Source organism: Geotrypetes seraphini, chromosome 7 (genome assembly GCF_902459505.1).
Source record: "Geotrypetes seraphini chromosome 7, aGeoSer1.1, whole genome shotgun sequence".
Lineage (NCBI taxonomy): Eukaryota > Metazoa > Chordata > Amphibia > Gymnophiona > Dermophiidae > Geotrypetes > Geotrypetes seraphini.
The window spans coordinates 77,821,984-77,844,040 of NC_047090.1; the positions used below are offsets into that span (position 1 = coordinate 77,821,984).

Here is a 22,057-nt window from a genome sequence, read left to right on the forward strand (position 1 = left end):
AAAAGGCTTGCTAGCCGAAACACGGCCCGCGTCGGGTCATGGTAGTCTTTTCCATGTGGTCTAATTTGATGTGGTCTAATTTTACCACTGTCTGAAGATATAAGAACATAAGACTGCCGCTGCTGGGTCAGACCAGTGGTCCATCTTGCCCAGCAGTCCGCTCATGCGGTGGCCCTCAGGTCAAAGACCAGCGCCCTAACTGAGACCAGCCCTACCTGAGTACGTTCTGGTTCAGCAGGAACTTGTCTAACTTTGTCTTGAATCCCTGGAGGGTGTTTTCCCCTATGACAGACTCCGTAAGAAATAAAAGAAAGTCAAGAACATTTGTTCCTCCACAGTTTGTTTTCATTTAAAACGTTAAATCACCATTTTTGAAACCTGTTTTCTAGATGGTTTTCTATGATGATTGTCAGTGGTTCATCTAAATTTCAACGGGCGGAACTAGGGCAGGCTTATGACCTGAACGTTTTGCAGTGAAAATCAAACATTTCACAAAACGTCCAGGGCACAATTTGGATGCTTGGGCTAGACCTGTTTTACTAAAGAATAAGTGCCAAGAAGGTGTCCAAACTGAGCAGATGACCACTGGAGGTATGAGGTCATGGACCCCCCTTACTTCCCCCCACCTCCCCCCCAAAGATGTGAATTAAACAGCATATATCTGTCTGTATGACAGCAGCAGATATTATGGCCAGTCCTAGTAGAGGAGCAAGCCTGGTGGTCAGTACTACTCCAGAGAAGGGGACCCGGGGCCATATTCCACTGTAACTAGTAGAAAGTGTGAGCCCATAAAACCCTACTGTACTGACATATAGGTGACCCCTGCAGGCATAAGGGCATAAGGGTGAATTTTGGAGGGCTCCTCATACACTGTAAAGGAGTTATGGTGAAATGTGTACCTTGGACCCTTTATGTGAAGTTCACTGCAGTGCCCCCTAGGATGCTCCACTACCCTGCAGGGATGTCTGTATGACCAGACTACTAAAAATGCTGGCTCCTCCTACATCCCAATGGCTTGTTTTCTGTGTTTTTCTTTTGGATGTTTCTTTCCATCAATGGTCAAAAAAGATAGACGCACTAAGGATGAACACATCTAAAAAAAATTTTAAAAAGATAGATGTTTTGAGAAAATGGTCATTTTCTCCACCCAATTTTTTGATGCACTTCACAAAATGTCCAAACTCTGATTTAGATGTCGTATCAAAAATGTCTCTCCACATCTACATATCTATGTTTATTTATGCTTCATAGTGTTTAATCCTCATGCAGGCATCTACTGGAAAGTGGGTGAGTGTAGCACAGTGGTTAAAACTACAGCCACAGCACCCTGAGGCTGTGGGTTCAAACCCACGCTGCTCCAAGTGACCCTGGGCAAGTCACTTAATCCCCTCTTTGCCCCAGGTACATTACACAGATTGTGAGCCCACCAGGACAGACAGGGAAAAATGCTTGAGTACCTGAATAAATTAATGAAAACTGTTCTGAGTTCCCTTGGGAGAATGGTATAGAAAATTGAATAAATAAATGGAAAAACACTGAATATTGTTGATATTTTTTTTTTAAACTCCTGCTCGTTGCCTATACTAGTTCCTAGGGGGAGGGTGTAAGAAGGGTTTTTGGTTGTCTTGGTTTCTCCAGATTTGGATACCTTTGTTTACTGTTTGTCTACTTTGGCCTCTCTGGTGAGCAGGTATCCAGAATTTGAGCTGGAAGAGACTCAAGAGCAGGGGTAGGGAATTCCGGTCCTCGAGAGCCGTATTCCAGTCGGGTTTTCAGGATTTCCCCAATGAATATGCATTGAAAGCAGTGCATGCAAATAGATCTCATGCATATTCATTGGGGAAATCCTGAAAACCCGACTGGAATATGGCTCTCGGGGACTGGAGTTCCCTACCCCTGCTCTAGAGTATTTCATAAAATTAAATACCTTATGAAAGGCTTTGGTCTGGTTCAGTCCAGCTGAATTTCATGGTCCTGTACTTCTGAAGAAATTTATGGCCAAATATTCAGTGGATCATCTGAAGACCACCTTTATGAAGTGGGAATAATGTGAGGTTCCACTGTCAGCTCATGGGAGAGAATTGTCTAGATTAACCTATGATCTTCTACCAGCAAGTGACAGCAGAATGCATGAGGCTAGTCACCTGCTTTGATCTCACGGTCATTTGTAGATAAGTACAGTCTTGGTTTTGCCTCTTTGTCAGAGTTTGGTCTGCATCTCTCCTGTATCTCCTAGCACTTTGGCTCCTTCGCTGCATATCCATTTCTGATCCTTCAGTACAGAAGCCTCCTTGACCTAGTGCCAAATTCCTGCTGGATTCCAGGACTGCTTTTATTCTGAGTCTTCATGGTGAGCTCCTACATGCATGCTTGCGTTCCTCATCTTCTCAGGTTCTCCTCATACATCTGGCACCTAACCAGGGCTGGGTTTTGGGTGGCTAAATGCTTGGTATCTGCCAGCACAAGAGGGCTCAATCCAAGAGAAAGGTGGCTGTTACAGACAGAAGGCCTTGTCTGATTTTTTCCAGATCCTATGCCACCATTCAGTGGAGAAGTAATCTGCAGACTTTGCCTGCTTCCCATTCCGGGAATCCTACTACAGACAAAAACTATCATATGTCTTTGGCTGACTTAACCAGAGACTACTACCTAACCCTAGATAGGCAGATGTGTCTGGAAGCAGCATCAGTACATCAGTATGACTGCTATTCACTTAATCCTGTTCTAGAAATTATATTTTCACACTCTCCTACAGCACCACACACACATTTGATCAGGGTCAGACCTTGGAGTACCTACATGCATGTATTTCCGGTAGGTTTTAAAACTGGAGTAAAATGTGGCATTTTATTTGTTCTTACCTAATTGTGTTAAAGAGCAAAGTTATCAAAGTGAAAAGCAGCAAATACTGAGCAGAGAACAATGGAAAGAGCTGGAAAATAGATACAGGAAGCAAGGTCTCCAGGGGCAGTATTTTCTATTTGTTGGGCTACAGACTCGCAGTTGATAATGCAAGTTGTAATTAATATAAAAGCAGAAGACAATATGGGGAAAGCTTGTACTTGCAAGGCCACAGGAGATCACTCTGCTACTATCCATGCTTTCTCATTTACACACATTCTTCCCCAGAAAACACAATTTTGCCAGTGTTTTCTCCCTGGGAGGTTGAAAAGAAAAAAAAAAAAAATTGATTTAGCACCATCATTGAATTTTGCTAAACCTAGAACAGAACACCGAAAACCACAAGAGTCTCTGGCTATATGAAGCAAATCTGATGTGTTTGCCTTTTGGTTGATACTACGAATCTCTTGGTGCAAACAGTATTTTTAGCCATTCTGGTATTTCAGAGAAAAAGCTCCTGCAAAGCAGATTTATTACAAAAGAGATAATTTATTAAGTCAGGTCTCAGTATATGGGTTAGAAGTCTCTACACTGAATGATTGGGGTTTTTTTTCACATTAACAAATGAACAATAAATTTATCGGATCATATCTTATTTCTGTATATATTATACATCTATCAGGACTGATGAAAGCAACTAAAATAGTTTTCTTAGCAGCTTAGGAAAAGATAAAACAAATATGTAGCAGCTTCCTGTTAAGACAAAATGGCTTTTTATCCAAGGGGCCTGAATAAATCAATTTTGCAAGTGCAGTGAGCTCGCTCAGATTAAAAGGAGACTTTCTGCTTTCCAGAGGCTGTTTATTTAAAACTTGATATACAATGCTAGATGCATATAAAAATATACTCACACATAAGGACTTGCACATAGTAACAAAAGTAATTAAAGGACCTCAACAATAAAGGCCAGACCTACAGTTGAACACAAATGTATATACAGAAATTTGGAAAAAGTGACATTTGCTACTTTTAACCGAGATTTTCATATGGGGTGGGGGGGGTTTTGGCCTGGAATAAGAACCAGAGTCACTTCTTTCCCAAAGTTTCTCTTATCTCACTGTCCAAAAAAACCCAACAAAACACTGCTTCGTGACATACGAACACGTGTCAGTCTATTAGGCTAGGTTTCTCATTTTACTAAAGCCATACTCGATGTGCTCCATCCTCTTATCTTTGCAATGTTCATACTTTAAACATGTATCATCCTTATGTAAACTCCCTGGCTTTTAAGATCTGATTTGCAAAAGTCCCAAGCATATATGCCATCTGTCAATAAGGGCAGCAACGCCCCCCCCCAAAAAAAAAAAAGACAGATTTGCTAAGGATCTGGTTTTTAAAAAAATCATCTCCAGGGAAGACTCAGGCCCTCTTTTACAAAGGCGCGCTACATCAACGCGTCCAACGGATAACATGCACGCGTTAGTATTTAGCGCGCTAAAAAGCTTAGCATACCTTTGTAAAAGAGGGGGGTCAATTTGTGGTATGGAATTCTCAGGTATAGGATTGCGAGTGCTTATTCTTGAGCGCTTTTAAATTTTATTTTGATATACTGTACTTGCTTTGTAATAATGGTATTATTCCTATTGTTTATGAATGGATTCACTTTTGAACATGGCACTAAGCAATGCCAGTTGGTAGTGCAAATGAGAAGTGGAAACAATAAATCTGTCACTGCCACATAACAGAAACAACCCTCTTTGTACTATAGGGTTTTAAGGTTGCAAAATATTACTTCTAAAATACAATCAAATAGAATGAACTCATCAAAAATACTAACCCAAAATGTAAATTAAAAGGTGTCAGAATGATCTGAAACCAAAAACAGAAGCGCACAACATCACTCTGAACATCAAGCTGGAACATTGCGCTTTTAAAATAAATAGCCCATAATTGTCAGAACATAATTGCATTTAATCAGAGTACAACCCTTTTGCTACCTACATTCCTTGTCTGGTAATTCATAGAAAAGCTACAGCTGGCCACAGAGTAAACAGAACAAACACAAGGCCCGGAGGAGCTGAATAAAGCTTTACAGTTTCCAACTCTTCACCTAGATGCTGCTAGTGCAACTACTTATCATTTTTACAATGCCTTGTCACAAGTATGAACAGTGCACCTGTATTTTCTTTCCTATGTCAGTGCTGGCATCTTATCCGAAGCTACAGCTCCTAGGCAAAAGCCCATTCAGAATACAGCAAGAGGTTCCAAATTATTAGCCTCCAGCTAATAATTTTTGGAAAATGAAACACTCTCAAAAGCAAATACACCAGTGTTCTTATGCTGTTTAGAAAGAAATCCAACATGCTTCAATGTTCATTTTTAGAAGCTTTCCAAATTACTGTGCAAAGGACAATTTCCTAGTTATGCTTCAGGCAGAGAGCTAATATTTAAAATGTTCAGCATACTGGTTAAAAATACTGTATAAATACAACTTTATTTTATTTTTTTTTTTGCTTTAATGTGCATTTGACTATAAAAAAAATGTTTTATTGTGATCTGCTAATTTTGAACTCCAAGGCTAGAGCACAGCTAATTACAGAGCATCCCGCGCCAGATCTTGCTAGAGAGAGGAGGGGGAACCCAGCCATTAGTCCGAGCTACACACAAAGGAAATGCAAATAAAGGGGAAAAAAGAATAAGCTGAAAAATAGTTTATGGGTTTTCAAACCAGAAGGCTAATGCAGGGTTGTTGGTTTTGGTTTGTGGTTTTTTTTTTTGGGGGGGAGGGTCTTTTTTATTTGGTTGGGATGGGAGTGGTTCTTTTAAGCTTAGAGAGAGAATTCAACCAATAATAATTATGAAAGATAACAACATTGTTTCTCTTTATGGCCAAAAACCTCAAAACTCTAAAAGCGACTGTACCCAGAAATGTTTGCGTCACAGGAGAGAAAATTGTATGATATGAACCTGTTTGTCAAGTACAGCCAACATCTCGAAGGCATGAAAACAAGGATCATTACCTTGTTTAAATGCAGAGTACAGATAATTAGGAAATAGTCTGTTTACTAAATATAACGAGGTCACCACTAAGGTACTACGCTTTAGCAGAAATGACAATTTTGCTGAAACAGAATCTATGACTTGGCAAAACCTTCCTATCAGATTCTGATAACATCATACTATTGTATCCTTTTATAATTGTTCATACCATATGATGTCACACGAGATGCATGCTTTGCAGACCTTTTGTGCATTTGTAGTTAGTGAGGTAGTGGGGGTCAAGGACTAAGCAGATGGGAAAGTGTTAAAAAAGAAACAGTACACAGCAGAGCCTTTTCTGCCTGAAGTACAGGCATTCTTATTGCCGAGCTGCAGCAGCTTTATTTTAAGTTCTGGCAAATAAATACTAATACTGAAAAGAGTTTTAGTAGAAAATATTCCCACTCTCTCTCTCTCTTCTTTATCTCCTCTCTCTCTCCTACAGACAAATGCACATATGATATAATTTGACACCATTTAATAAGAAAAGAGGTGTATATGTTTTGGGGGTGTCAAACAGCTGTCACCAAACTGTCACCTCCACAAGGAAAATCCTGGCACAAAACAAATTAAACTGTGCTCCCTTTTTTTTTTAAGCTGTCATTATTCACAGCCCAATAAGCTGAAATGATCTTACCATTTAATGTGCAAATAAAACCAGGAGGAAGTCCCGTGGTTTGAAATAGTTGGCCAACAGATACAAGGCACGAAACACCACTCCTACATCAACTCTCACCAAAGAAGTTTCTAGGAAAGCAAAATGGGAAACAAGCTTGCCGATTGCTACTGACGATATCTGTACACTGAACTCAAGCTTTGCAACCCTCCATAAATCGATCGCAGCTAAAAAGGTGACATATTTCCACAATTAAAAAACAAAAAGGATCCAAATGCGGTAAAGCTCAGCTCCAGAACCTGCAATGGGCAACTCAGGACTCCCAGTTGGGATCCTGGATAGGCTCATTATGGAGTCCTTTCAAAACAAATAGCAGGGGGTTCAAAGTAAAATCTTAGAGCTCAAATCTGCAGGAAATAAAAGGCTTTAAATCCTAATATCCAATTAAGTGATAAAACCTAATGGGTGTAAAATAAACGGGTTGTCATATTTACTTGGAAGGCTCAGAAACGCGATGGGAAACTCTCTCTAGGGGACATAATGGTTATCAACTGTTCAAAATTTCCAACCTTGTCCTCTCATTGTGTGGGAATTTAAATATTACAGCAGAGCACAGCAAATTGGCTTAAGCAGTTACCACCTGTCAGAACCCTAACCAAGCCAGTTTTTGTTTTGTTTTTTTTCTAATCTCCTCTGTGTAAATGTCACCATGCTTCATTTCTGCAAAGTCTACATAAAACACACTTTTACACAAATAAAGCCAGGTTGAAGGTAACTGGGTCCCTTTGAGCTATAGGCCTCTTAACTGTAGTTCGTAAAAAAAATAATTTTGGACAAGTTATTATACTGCTATGTTGCCACTCATCTGTTTGCAAGTTTAAATATGGCAAAAGCTCTAAGAATTTATTGTTGAAAATGTCATCAAATAAACACGTTGGAACCTCTTGTCATGGCTGAGAGAGCTCATTATTTACATATGATGTGAAGGATAAGAGCGCAGACTGGATTCGAAAATAAACACTTGCTAGCTGCTCTATTTACTTTTATTTGATCAAATAAGGTTATCATGATGCTTTATTTCTCAAAGAGAGTCCACGAAACAAAAGGCACACAACTTTAAATTCAAACACATGTCCTGAATCTACACAGAAGTATGATAGTTCTTTAAGAAAAGAATCTTTAACTGAAAAATACAGTAAACAATATTGACAATGTGGAGAAATCAAAACAAGCTTGCAAAATAGCGTTTCTCAAATAGCCTTCTAATCCAGCTTTGACAGCTTTATCACCTAAAACTAAGATGCTCAGGCTCTCCTAGAATTGCAACATTTACAGATCAACAGCAGGTTCCCCAATGAGTGCTAACTGAATGCTTCTGCTATTAAAATACTGTTGCATTAAGATTATGAGTTCAATTGAATCTAAAATTGTAACTCCCTGCCTCTCTGGGGATGCAGCTCCTATAAATAAACCGACGTTCACACCCACTCTTTCTAACCTAATCTCTTTTATTTTTCCTCTCTACCGGCTGCAGCCCTTTTCAATGCCATTCAAAACTGTAGAATCAGGATTGAAGTTAAGCATTAACAAACAATTCAATGATTTTCCCAATCCCAAGCCAAATCAGAATCTATTAGGGAGGTAAAAAAAAAAAAAAAAAAAAGTAAAGGCAGCACCAGAAGCAGACAAAACAATCACCTCTGCTGTACCAAAAAAAATATTAAATGCAAACAATAATTGTAATTCATCAATCATAAGCTAAAATCAATGTGTACACTAAACTGCAGTACCTCCATCATAATTCTTATCAGCTATCCATTAGAGATGATCAATTATTGGTTCATTAAGGTTGTGATCTTTTATTATGGCACTGCTCGAGGTGCTAAGAAATACAATATGTTGACATAGTCTGCACACAGCTTCACTCCAGTATAATGCATAGCTGACAGTTACATTTGCCTCTGTTCTATTTAAAACATTTAAATAAACCCGCAGAGATCTTCAAAGTTTTTTGCTTAACATCCATCATCCTCTCTCCCCCCAATATTAATTGTACAAATTAAAAGCATGACCCAGCACTACATCGAGAAATAATAATATCCTGATGCTTTTAAACTGCACTGGAAAAAGCTTAACTAACCAAATCACTCTTTCACAGCCAAACGGACTAAGCCAGCAAGTAAATAAAAGCAGCAAGTGAGTGAAACTGCCAAGAGGCAAGATTTACATGAGATAAGCAACCAGTAGTGAGCAGATTTTACATTTTCCCTAATAACCAGAGGAAGCAGGGGGAAAAAAAAAAGAAACTTACATGGTCTGCTAGGTTAGTAGAAGATCCCGAGAGCTCCTCATGGTCGGATTTTGAGCTGCCATCCCTTTCATCGATAACTAAATCTATAGGCATTTTCCCTTTCAAACAGCTAATATACCGGTGGCAGAAATTATCACACAACTCGTGGACCTGCAAAGTAAAGCACACGAGGAATGGTCACCAGGGGCCACTGGGATTGCGGCGTTTGTGCGGAGAAGAGGGCAACCCTATGATCTATTTCAACACTTACTATAATTAAGGAGCATAATAGTTGTAGGCAAGGAAGCAATAGAGAGACATTGTCGCTGTAGATATTATTCTCAAGAGACTGCACCACTACCACAAGAATGCAGGAGAACAGACATATAAATACAAAGCTCACTTTGGAACACTATATAGGAAAATCCACTTAGACGACGACATCAAAATATTCAGGCCTTGACACTCCGAGGCATCCCTAGAGTATTTACATTTTAGCAAAGACAGAAAACTAGCTAGGAGCCGGGTTTGTCCTGGCAGAAAAGACCTCAAAAGCCCCCTCTTTTACTAAGGCGCGCTAGAATATAGAATAATGGACACTTTAGCGTTTAGCGCACGCTCAAACGGCTAGCGTGCCTTAGTAAAAGGACCCCATATGTTAGCATAAGGCAGTGATTCCCAACCCTGTCCTGGAGGAACACCAGGCCAATCGGGTTTTCAGGCTAGCCCTAATGAATATGCATGAGAGAGATTTGCATATGATGGAAGTGATAGGCATGCAAATTTGCTTCATGCATATTCATTAGGGCTAGCCTGAAAACCCAATTGGCCTGGTGTTCCTCCAGGACAGGGTTGGGAACCACTGGCATAAGGTTTCATCAACCAGAGTTTAAGGCAGGGGTGTCCAATGTCGGTCCTCGAGGGCCGCAATCCAGTCGGGTTTTCAGGATTTCCCCAATGAATATGCATGAGATCTATGTGCATGCACTGCTTTCAATGCATATTCATTGGGGAAATCCTGAAAACCCGACTGGACTGCGGCCCTCGAGGACTGACATTGGACACCCCTGGTTTAAGGGCTCCTTTTAAAAAGCTGCGATAGCATTTTTAGCGCACGCAGAATTTTAGCGTGCGCTAAACCCGAGCTACGTGGCTAGAACTAATGCCAGCTCAATGCTGGCATTAGCGTCTAGCGCGTGGGGCAATTTAGCGCGCGCTACGTGTGCACTACAACCGCTAGCGCAGTTTTGTAAAAAGGAGCCCTAAGTTAGTTTGACCTATACCGTTAAAAACACCCCAAACAAACCTTGATTTATCAATAGAGAGTTCCCTTTATGCTTTACAGAAAAACTACCATTTATTAACAAGGGAAATTAGCATTCCTGATCCAAATGAGGGTATAATAAGGTAATAAGAAATGTATAACTAGACATGCATGTCAATTAATAGTTCTACAAACTATACTATAGAGAAGAAACCTACAATAGGACCTTTTCAAAAGATTGATGGAAAATACCTGCTATTGATTTGGCTATCAAGGCTTCCCAGCCTTAAAGAATTTATTTTATGTATTCTTTTTTTATTTATTCAATTTTCTATACCGTTCTCCCAAGGGAGCTCAGAACGGTTTACATGAATTTATTCAGGTACTCAAGCATTTTTCCCTGTCTGTCCCGGCGGGCTCACAATCTACCTCATGTACCTGGGGCCATGGGGGGATTAAGTGACTTGCCCAGGGTCACAAGGAGCAGCGTGGGTTTGAACCCACAACCCCAGGGTGCTGAGGTTGTAGCTTTAACCACAGCGCCACACTCTCCCTTGCACTTTTTTTTTTTTTTTTTTTTTTAAATAAAGGATAAAATATAATATTATCTTCCTCCTTTTAAGAACAGATAGAAATGAATTTAAGTTGGAGAACTGGGAGGAAGGAAAGGACTCGAAGTCCGTCTTACCTTTTCTAATTCCAGTAGATGAAACCGTAATACTTGTATGGCCTGAATCATCTGAAACAAAGTATGGAATGAAATGTTTACCAAAAAAAAGTTGCAGGCTAGGCTTGCTCCCCTTAATCTTTCTCCCGCGGTGCTGCAAGACCAAACAGGGATCCTGTCACAGCTAGTTCTAATTATCCGGGATTTCAGCTCATTCATTGCTCACGGTTCAATAATTTGGCTCAAATTTAACCCAAAGCACAGCATTTCAATCATATTTATTTAGTTGTAATGGATTAGTGTTACGGTTTGTGTATTTGTTTCCCCATCCTCCGGATTTCCCCAGTCCCCTTCCCCACCCAGCATCCAAGGCCGGAGTGTCTCTCAACTAAGCTCCCAGCACAAAACATACCGAAGAGCAAACACGAAACAGTGCAAAGATCAAGGAGTTGGGGGGACTTTCTTTGAGATCGGATTTAAGCTCTTTGAATGGGAATCGGTCCGAATTAGCAAAAGAATTGCATTAAAAGTTTTGAACTCTTCCTGCTAAGCAGTTCCTCGCTAAATTGTGCTTAGCGCTAATACCCTTTGGCGTTTTCACTTTTAAAGTGGGGTTCTGAAGGAAAAAAAAAAACAAAAAAATTATTTGCGTCACAGTACCTTAACGCGCGTTGCTTTGGTTTTTTTTTTTTTAATTGTCACATTTTCCCTCTTGATTTCAGAAAACCTGATTTTATATGCATATTCGCCACATTGTCAGATGGCCACACAAATGAATCAAAGCACATAAATCTTACCAAATTGTCCAACTCTGGATTTGAAGAAAAAAGTGGCTTTTCGGCGCGAACCTGTGGAAGAGAGAGGATGGGAAATCAGCAAAAACTGCAGATACTAATCGCCAAACAATCCAAGAGGAGTGAATGCACAGTCATAAGGAAAACTACTGATATTATGTGATGCTATGAGACAAACAGCTGCTAAAGCATATCCAAAGCCATAAGGAAGAAGACAACTTTAAAGAATTCAAGCTCAAACACAAAGCACATGCAGAATGGGGAAAAAAAAAAAATTACAGGAACCACCAAATGCCTTGGATCCTTTTTAAACTGCTCGCTCTGCGTGTACCAGAGGATGCACGGAGTGTTTTGTTTCTTAGGGCTGGTGATTTGGTGAATTAAGGAGTTAAAAGTGACCTGCTTGGCGAACACAGCGATATCTTCGTTGAAGGAGTCCGAGGAACAGACATCCCCGCCGGCCACACCGGGCTCCCGGGGGGTGCAGGTTGCCAGCTCGCACTTCTCAAAGACCAGGGCTAGGAGTGGGAACAACGGGTGGCTACCGGCAAATCAAGACAAAAAAAAAATTTAATTTAATTAAATCAATCAACAAGTGGGGGAAATTGCTGTATACAGAAACAAAAGTCGCTCTTATAAGAGGAACACTTCCAGGGGCCGCTGAAAAGTTCTCAGCCCAATCAAGAAGGGAATGATGTGGGAGCCATGAAACTTCACAAGTTATTCCACGCTTTTCTCGACACTTTTCGTTTCGTTTCGTATCATTGAAACGAAAAGTGTGGAATAACTTGTGACGTTTCATGGCTCCCACATCATTCCCTTCTTGGTTGGGCTGAGAACTTTTCAACGACCCCCCTCGTAGCCCTTCTCCCCAGTTAACTTGCAACGTGCACTGCCAATTTTCAACCAGTATAATATAATACAACTAAAAGACAAGATGTTATTAAAAAAAAACGGGAACATATGACAATTCAATTTTTTTAAAAATACAGAAAATAGCATCTAACATAGGAAACACAAAAAATCATACCCTTCAAAATGCAGGGGGGGAGGGGCAGATGTTACATATATGAAATCCAGTATATTAAACTGAAGAGTTGCTTGAAGCGCAACGCAGTTGCCCACTTAATAACTAAGAACATATAGTCATATAGTTATAGATATATTTTCCAGTAAGTCATGTAAAAGTGATATATAATTTAATTATAAACCCAATCCACACATTCTTTTATTTTTCTATATGCATTTTCTGTAGTCGTCCTGCAGCATTCACGGGTGAAATATATTTTCAGTCAGCGTAAAATGAATCATGTGGACTCTTGAAATACATTTAAGGAGCCTCCAGCACTTTCTCGGATTTTTACATTCAAATAGTTTTCTAGGAGGTGTGAGCAGCTGAAGCCGCGACTCCAATTAGGTTTGTTGGTGATATGTAGGGATCACACGTCCCCCCCCCCCTTTTTGGAGTGTGTGTATGTGTTTCCCTTCAATGGTTTCTTTGCATCTTTCTTTGCTGTTGCTGAAAAGAATTGAGACCTTTCAAAGAATTCAGGCTCTATACTGAAATGTACTTTTTCCCCCAACTTCGGCCCTCTGTCCTCCGGGCAAGAGTTACAAGTCAGCAGCAAACTTTTTTTTTGTTCTCCAAAAGTGCCTTCCCTTCCTTCTTTTGCATTTTCAAATTCTGATCCCGATTGTACTTCTCCACGTGATTGCGTTGGATGTAGTCCTAAGGACAGTCTTCAGCCGGCAGGGACAATGCACTTTGTGTCAAAGTTGTCCCTTGCTCTTTCAGGGTTCTGCGCTCTGCAGTTGACTGGCTTGAATCTTCCTTTCCCCCAAACTCGGCAAGTCCCTTTCCTCCCTTTCCCAAAGCTGAGCTCCTCGGGCTGATGCGATCTCTTGGCCCGTAAGACAATCACAGAATACGCAGTAAATTAAAACTGCCCGCCACGGTATAGCGAGATCTATAAAACGCACAATATAATTAGGCACTTGGTTCCAGACCTACCCATAAATAGCATCTTTGTCCCGCTTCAGGGCATCGTTGACAGCAGATCCCATGCCAGCAGGCATGACATTGGGATGGGGTGCGTGGGCTCCATAATGTTGACTCGCGTGGAGAGGTGGTCCGTGGTTCAGGTGATGAACCGGGGGTATCGGCCGGGGTGCATGAGGGTCTCCGTACATCGAAGTCGGGACCCCTACTCCATCCATGCCGCCGTAATGGGGCAACTCATCGTACTGGGGGGGAAAAAATGACACAGGATGAAAATTAAAATTAAAAAGCATTAAACAAGAGAATGAGCAATCAAGTAGGAAAGCATTGGGGGGAAACGCAACATCGCTGAAAAAGACAAATCAGAAAGAACCGTTTTCTAAATTAAATCAATGCAAACCAAACGGAGCTGGGATGAGAATGGCTGGAGAGAGAAAAAAATGGAAAAAGGAAACAGTCAGAAAAGGATAAAAACCAAAAATAAAAAAAAAGATTTGCATAACAGAAAGAAACCAGGAAATGTGGAAATTATCTTAAACGAAGTACTACTGTATTTAAAATGATTCAGATTGTATAGTTAGCAGAAGGATCAGCAGAGCAATCAAAGTTACCAGAAACATGGTGAGTTCTAAGTGTTCCCTGAATAGCTGTTGATGGCTTGAGAGCCAGAGAAAGAAGGAGGCAGCAGCAGACTGAGATCTCTTTCCAAGAGGCTGGGGATCAGGAAGAGCTGGCGCCCAGCACCGCTAGCAAGAGATCGCAAGAGCCAAAGGGGGGAGAGGAAGAAGCAGCCGGCATGGGATGGGAAGCAGAGACGTCCCGGGGCGACCCGGAACCGGCGGGGGACGGGAAGCGGAGGCACAGCCCCGGCACGCAGCTGCTCGGCCAAGGCCTCCTCCCGAAGGATTGATCTGGGCAAACGCTGCAGATCTCAACCTACCCTTTGCGCCATCAGCCTGCGCTCCAATAATCTCCCGAACGTGGCGTCTACTTAATGATATCCTCAGTGCGCTTATGAGAAAACGGATTCCCAGGTAGATCCCCCCCCCCCCTGCTTTCGGGAGAGGGTCGTGCTTTGGTTTATTTATTTTCTAAACCACTTATAGACTTCTTTTAGTCGCCAATGCAATCAGAGGAAAAACCAAAGCAAAACTCCAAATCGGAACAGCAAAAAAAAAAAAAAAAAAGCCAAGGGAGAGTTTAGGAAGAGTCCAGACGAAGAGTTCTTTTTATTTTCCTTTTATGTTTGTTTGGGGGGTTGGGGTTTGTTTGTTTTTTCGATTTCTTGTCTCTTCTTATGCAAAAAAAAAAAAAAAAACAACAACCAAGTATATTAGTAAAAACTGTCAGCTCTAAACTGCAGGTTACAATCGGCCGTCAACGAGCCACATGTATAGAAAATGTGAGCTCTCATGGCTTTTTGCCACCCCAGCTGTCAATCAGAGCCAGGGAATGTCAAGGTATTGGCGCAGGAGCAGAGGCAACCTAAGCTCCCGGCTGTACACCTTCACCTGCCTTAAGTTTTCCTGTTTTGTTGTTGTTTGCTGCACACGTTCACCTTCCTTTCTTTAAGTTTTCCTGTTTTGTGGTGGTTGTTTGCTTGTTTGTTTGTTTTTTTTTTATTTCTTTTTAACGCTGCCCCTTTGCAGTAACTCCTTATGAGCTTTTTGGCTTTTCAGATCCTTCTTTTCTGTATCTACCGAGAGGCAAAACACCCCCTCCCCCCAAAAAAAAACTACAGAAGAAGAAAAAGAACAATATGAAGAAGGAAAGAAGAAAAAAAAAAAAAGGAATCCTTTCCCTTCCTCTCCAAAATAAGAATTTTTAATGCAAACAGTCGCCAGGCGGTCGGATAAAGCGCTGCCTGCGGGGGATCCGGGTGCCTGCCTCGGCGGTGAGTGAGTAGCGGCCAGTGCTGGCAGCCCGGCCGCTACTGGCTTATACCAGAGCCTGGTTCTGCCGCGCCGAGCGGCGCGAGCGAGAGAGGTGACGGAACCCGGAAGTGGTGGCGGCCGGAGCCAGTAGTGCGCGCGGAGGGAGGTGGAGGCTGGTCTGTGCAGGGAGGTGGGGGAGGGGGAGCAGCAGCTCGCTGCTCGCCAGCCCTCACCAGCCGGGATACGAGAGCAGAGAGGCAGAGAGTCCACCCCCCTCCGGAGCCCGCTCTCGGCGACTCGCTCTGCCCGAGCTCTGCTCTCTGCCTGCAGCACTTCACTAATGTCTGTCCTTAGTCTCTCAGAACGTGCTGGAGCTGGGAAATAAGATCCGTGCTCTAACAGGAAACCAGCTCCTTTGACCGCTGCTCTGTACTTCGGTTAACCCGTCGTTTGGTTTATTTATCTCGGTGTATTTTTGGTAGAAGCAACTAATTACCTTGTTTTGGGGGGAGGGGGGATTTTTTTCCCCCCTTTTAACATTCCAATTTTTTTTTTTTTTTTTTTACCTGAAGATAAAGTACTGCAATTTCAGCCTTTCTGGGTGCCGGTACTATATAACGATTATATGAATCAAGTTTGGATTTTTATTTTTTTTTAACATTTTATATTTACTGGGGGAAATTCCCGCAATGAAAAGAATGTTTCCCCCTTTCTTTTTTCGTATTTTTTTTTTTCTTTTTAAAGTACGGTTTGTATTCTGATTACAAACTCTCTGCGGAGATATGATGATGCATGCTTTTATCTTTTATTATTCTCATATCTTCTGCGCTTCGCTTGTGTACAGTGTGGCTTGATGTGGGCTTGCGGAGCTTTTGTCCTGGTTGTGGGCTGCATGTAGCGGTAATTTGTTCTAATGGTAGCGCTAATTACACTATAGCGTTTAACTAATTAAGTAAGATGTGCACCCCCACCCCCCGAGCCCAAATGATTTAAAATTTTACTAAAACCAAAACTACAAACAAAATAAGCTTTTTTTTTTTTGGGAGGGGGGGAGAGTAAGGGATGCCAGGGTTTTTATTGGGGGGAGGGGGGTCATCCACTTAGTTTGCTGGAACTAAAACCTGCCTTTCCCCTCACAACAGTCAATTACCACATCTCCTAGAGATCGACGATCTTAGGCAAGGCTTGAAGTTAGAGGGGGAGGAGCAAAGGCCGGACTAACTCTTTCTCTCAAGTTTTCTCTATTTTCTTTCTTCTGCACAAACTATGCCAGCCCTCCCTCCTTACAATGTCTCCTTTTTTTTTTCCAGTCAATGATTATATATACCACTTTGTGATCCGGCATCACACAAAGAAGGTTTGGCACCAAACCTGGATTTACGGATCTGTCCTAAGACGTGTTGGGATATTGCAAACTCAAAGCAATGAATACGGTCATGTGTAATGGACAGAGGGAAATGTGCCCCAGAGGTCAATAAAACGCCTTCAAAATGATGACTGATTGAGTACCTGTGCTGATGATAGTGATTACCAAAGCAATTAAACAGTTTAATTAAATGAGTCATCGTAAGAATGATGTCCCCGGGAATCAGCCCTCGAGAAGAAAGGTAATAGAAAAGGGGCAGACCAAAGCCAATAGCCATTTCCTCCCCTTAAGTCTTTCTGAGTGTAAGCCCCGAGGAGCATAAATACAGCTTGAGGAAAAAAAAAAAAAAAAAAGTCGCTCAGATACTTTGGGTGCACTTTGCACTAAAACATAATAGGTCGCTGAGGCAGAACAAACAATTTGTTCAGAGGATCTCCAAGATTAAAAGTACTCCCTTGTTGCATCCGAGAGGCTGTGGCTGATTTTGACATTACAAGTCTATGGGCAAGGTGAGTAAAAAGCAACCAAAAATAGCTCTATGTGGAGGCATTATCAAGCATATACTTGAGCTTATTCAGGTTTCTAAATGGAGAGGTGCTTAGTACATCTGTGTTCAGGAGGACTGGGGGGTGCTTCAAGGTGATCGGGACAATGAATATTTTCCAAATCCCTTTGGTGCAGAAAAGAACGAGTTGTGCAAGTGCCTTTTCCCCTTCCGCATTTGTAAACAAGAGCACGTCTTTTTTTTCTTCTTCTTCTTCACATTTTTCAAGGTATCTAGGCTTAGGTTACTGGGGGGGGGGGGGGGGAGGGATGCTAAATTCTGTAACTGTCTTCAGATTACCAAATTAACTGGGTTTGTTTTCTGTCCCATGCTACATGACTGCATATTCCAACAATAATTTATAGTTTTCCGAAATGGATGCAAAGAAATGTAACAAAATTAGAGAAAATGCAGTGCGTTCTTCGTACAAGCTTATGAAAAGGATACGGTTTTCGCGCTATCTCTGTGAAAACAGCAACAAAAAAACTCTGACTTTTCTTGTCATTACAGCTTTTGTATCTGTTCAAGATCTATTTTACCCAATTTTATTCACCTTTATGCTTCTACACATACAGTAGGTACTCCCCCCCTCTCTCCCCCCCCTTTCTTTTTGATATGCATGGTTAACTTTTTTAGTTTTTTAACCTGTTGACAATAAATAAGGATTGCAGCCTGTCTAATATCATTAATTAAAGCCACATGTGTAAATGATAATCGCGCGGGTTTTACTTTATTTCCTTTAGTAGAATGGAGTTTTTATAAATATTCGCGGACAATTTCCCGAGATCATTCATGGAATTCCTTTACAGCAAGAAATCCAAGCGCACACTCCAATATTTTCATGACACGCGCACTTATATTAGTCGTTCCTATTAAGATGGTCAGCCCCCCCCCCCAATCTAGAAAAGCAGCAGATGGCTTTTTTTTTTCTTTCTAGTTTAATTATAGGATAAGCTCGAACTATTTTAAGCTCGAACTATTTGAAGGTAAAATTCTCCATTTTCTATTGGCCTGTATGTATGCATAGGAGCCAGCTCTGCTGGGTGCAGAACGCCCTCAAATCTGAGTACTGTGTCCAGGGAGGGGTAATATGCTGGCATTGTGTTTTTAAAATGTTGGCCCTATATATTAGGGCCAACCCCCCAATGGCTGTTCACAAAATAAGGCTGGGGCGTGAAGGGGGAGAATGTACGTGATTATTTTTTTATAAAATACAATGAAACTGGGCCCTTGGGGTAGAGAACTGCCCATTTCTTCACATCCAACTCTTCAGTGGTAAACGCAAATGGTTTTTAACACGATAAAATTTCGTCTCGTGGTGTCAAATTAGGGTCAGTTTGGGGTTAGAGCTCTCTGTGTTCGAGAGGGTCCTATCCAGCTGTGTTGGAACGCATTAAGATCCAAGGATCCGTTTCAAGAAAAACAATGCAAAGACAACCAGAGGATAAAGATCTTCTTCACAATTTTACAATAGCACAGGAAGAAACAAGGACGTTTAAAATCGAGTATTTTTTTTTTTTTAAATCGCTCCTTGCGAGGCTTCAAATACTCTAGAAGGGACAGAAAGCAAAAATAAGGTTCTAAAACTTTAGTTTTACCCGTAAACCGTTTAGAAACCCAACATCCTAGACTTTGCTGAGTTTTAAAATCTTGTTTCAAAACTCTCTAACAGAATACTGGCGAACTTGTAACACGTTTTACCCCCCAAAATATGCTGCCTAGACTGTAGATAAATCCAGATGTCTAATACCGTTACATGAAATGGTTCTTAATCTTCAACTCATAATCTAGTTATCCGTGGGGTGGGTTTTGTTTTGTGTATTTTTTTGGTACGTCTATGAAAAGATTGCTTCGGGGGGTTTCTAACAAACCAAAGTACACAGTAATCTGGTTTATTTAAAAATCGTGTGACTTAAATCTTCGTAATTGTGTCTACATCTGTTAGAACAATTGACGCCTGACTGGAGGAAAACATACTTTCACCCTTAATCTTGGTTGCAACTTGTATTTATTGTTTCTAAACTGAAAATACTTGGATTATGTGAATGTTTTGAACATTCATCGTTCCATATTTTGAAGACAACATGAATATGTAGAATCTGAAGGGGACATTAGATTCTTTGGGGATTTTTGTTTAAAATGTGGCTCTGGCGGAACATTTATTTTATTTTTCTTCTTTGATAGCTCTGCTATTCTCTTTTATTGTAGTTTATTTTTTTCTGTCAGGAGTTCTTGTGTGTAACTCCAGTCCTTTATCACCTTTAGTAAATGAGACAGTTTTTGTTTTTATGCACTTGTTCTCTTGCTTTACATATTTATTTTGGTAAACTGTTCTCTGCTATCCCATATCTGTGCAAACAATTAATGCAGGATTAAATCCTATCTTCCACTTGGTGCATTGGAGTTCTTTCAGTTGGCTGGGTTTGTCAATAATTCTATCTTTTCAAGTAACTGTGCTTTGGCTTTTTTACCTTTACAGCAATCTATTACTTCGTGAAAACCTTTTCTACTCCAGAAAAGTTAATGGTAGTCCATCAACGTGAACTTTTCTTGACCTCAGCTGCGGCGGGACTGGAATCCATGTGGATAGGAAAGTAACACATCTAACTACCTGACTACATTTTTCTCTCTCTCTCTCTTAAGAATAGCTGAAATTCAGCTAAAAGTAGCTTTTTGTCATGATATACTGCTTTCCCCCCCCCCCTCTCCAGACACCTTTTACATGTCCTTGCTAATACACCATTTTGTATTACTGTTGTTGTTTCCCTGTGTTGTTCAGTTTCAGCCCAGCATCCAATAAACAGCCCTCTAGCGCTATCTGGCGGGTCTCCAATATCAACCTGCAATCCTTTCAAAACCATTTCCATTTTCTCTTTGATTGAAAGCACTACACGGTACTGAAGTACATTCTTCACTTGAATTTCGTTATTAGGAAGAGCTACATTTCGTTAGGAACAGATGCTGGATTCTTGCCCGAAAGGAGCAGTGGGATTTCCTTTTCAGTTCATGCAGTGATACTTATTTACATCCTCAGATTTATTTATTTATTGGGATTAATCAAACAGCGTTTATTTAATAAATATAAACATTTTAAGTGAAACGAATACTGAAATAGAATATGAAATCGCTTCTGCCGTTTCCTGCGCTGGAATGAATAATCTACAAAGAAAACGTTTTTTTCAGAATGTTCATATATTTCTTGCATATATTTCAGTGCACTAGGAGGGTCCGCTGAAAAGTTCTCGGCCCGAGCAAGAAGAGAGTGATGTGGAGCCACGAAACTTACGAGTTTTTCAACACTTATTGACACTTTTCGTTTCCAATGATATGAAACGAAACGAAAAGTGTCAAGAAAAGTGTGCAATAACTCGTAAGTTTCGTGGCTCCATATCATTCTCTTCTTGCTCGGGCTGAGAACTTTTCAGCGGCCCCGAGTAAAATGAGCTTAAGGAAAATTTATATAAAAGTAAAATTTATGAATTTATTATTTTTTATAGCTTCATATTTCTTAATGCAAAAATTAAAAGAATGGAGAGAGTGACAGTCTAACGGGAAAACAATTCCTCATTTTGCCAATCCATTAAGATTTATATTCTCTTGTCTTGACTTCCTGTTGGTTCTTTTTAAAAAGGGGGCAAACTGTGTACAATAGATATTTTTCATGAGACTGAATTTGGCTGTTTTAATTTTAAACTACTTTCAAATCTACTGAAAAAGTGACCCTCCGTTGCTTATTTTAGACTTATAAAAATAATCAACCTTTCATTCCTGGAAAAGCTGTACTGAACTAACTTTTGTTATAAAAAGGATTTCCTTAATTATTTAAATTTGTCACTCCCACCTATCAACTGGATGCAATATCTGTTACACAGAAGAAACGCTAATCTATATACTACCCAAACTATTTTTTTTCTCTCCAAACTTTTAGTTTAGAACTAATTAACAAAAACGCGGCTTATGTTTCTTCCTTGAAAGTAGCATGCACTACTCCAATGATTCAAATTTTCATTTTTTAGCTTACATTGGACTGTCTAGGATGGGTCCATTCAATTATATAACATGACGAATCAAAACATAAAAATGTCCCTTATTTGGAAATAATGATGCCAATTTTTTTTATTGGTTTATCAGTTGTGTCAGAAAGTGCTGTTTCCAAACATATATTATTTATGTTGTCATTACAGTCAAAACTGTCAGTTTTATTACAGTGGATTTGCAGTACATTTTGGATTGGTTTATTTACACATAATGCCTATCCTGGTTTTATTTTGCAGCTCCAAGAAAATCTGTGTCACTTTAATCAAAGGATGCAGGTTTCTTTGCTCTGGCTAAAAAATATTATGCTCCATTATGTTAATTTTTCACTTCCATTTACAAGACTTTTCTGTATTCTCTATAACTGAAATGGGATTTTCTCTTTTTTTTTTTTTTTATTCAATGAAAAAGGAATTAACATATTCAACAGTTGTTTTCTTAAACCATATTTTAGGAAAAAAAAGCTTTACATTTTTATTATGTCTAAATTTAAAATAATAACATTTGCAATGACTATTAACATCAAAGGAATAAATCGGAAAGATTCAAAGGCATTGGCTTACATTCACATTAAAGGTTCCCAAGCGACAATTTCAGAAAGGGACCCAAGAGCGGGAGAGGACCATCTCAGAAAATCTGAGATCAGCTTCTAGTGGACCCCCTTCTTCCTTTGGCCCTCCCGCACTGCGGGGGCTGCTTGGAGCAGAATTTATGCCACTGTTCAAAGA

The 22,057-nt window shown here is 40.4% G+C and overlaps 1 protein-coding gene and 1 long non-coding RNA gene across 11 annotated transcripts in view; one reads left to right on the plus strand and one right to left on the minus strand.

The window, feature by feature from the left end:
• Positions 1-16,760, minus strand: part of MEIS2 (Meis homeobox 2) — a 659,015-nt gene extending 642,255 nt beyond the window's left edge. For 3 of the 10 annotated variants that reach the window (XM_033951329.1, XM_033951327.1, XM_033951337.1), the window contains exons 1-6: positions 14,451-14,690; positions 13,523-13,755; positions 11,911-12,052; positions 11,515-11,565; positions 10,739-10,789; positions 8,808-8,957 (exon numbers count right to left, since the gene is read on the minus strand). In XM_033951329.1, the coding sequence (XP_033807220.1) occupies positions 8,808-8,957; positions 10,739-10,789; positions 11,515-11,565; positions 11,911-12,052; positions 13,523-13,755; positions 14,451-14,462 (639 nt within the window). In that variant the 5' untranslated portion in view covers positions 14,463-14,690. Of the gene's footprint in view, positions 1-8,807; positions 8,958-10,738; positions 10,790-11,514; positions 11,566-11,910; positions 12,053-13,522; positions 13,756-14,121; positions 14,355-14,450; positions 14,692-15,025; positions 15,872-15,950 lie in introns of those variants that run through there. The other 7 variants (XM_033951330.1, XM_033951328.1, XM_033951336.1 and 4 more) reach the window with 5 other exon arrangements.
• Positions 16,702-22,057, plus strand: part of LOC117363503 — a 165,078-nt gene continuing 159,722 nt past the window's right edge. The window contains exon 1 of the long non-coding RNA XR_004540077.1: positions 16,702-17,259. This is a non-coding gene — a long non-coding RNA (uncharacterized LOC117363503). The remainder of the gene's footprint in view (positions 17,260-22,057) is intronic.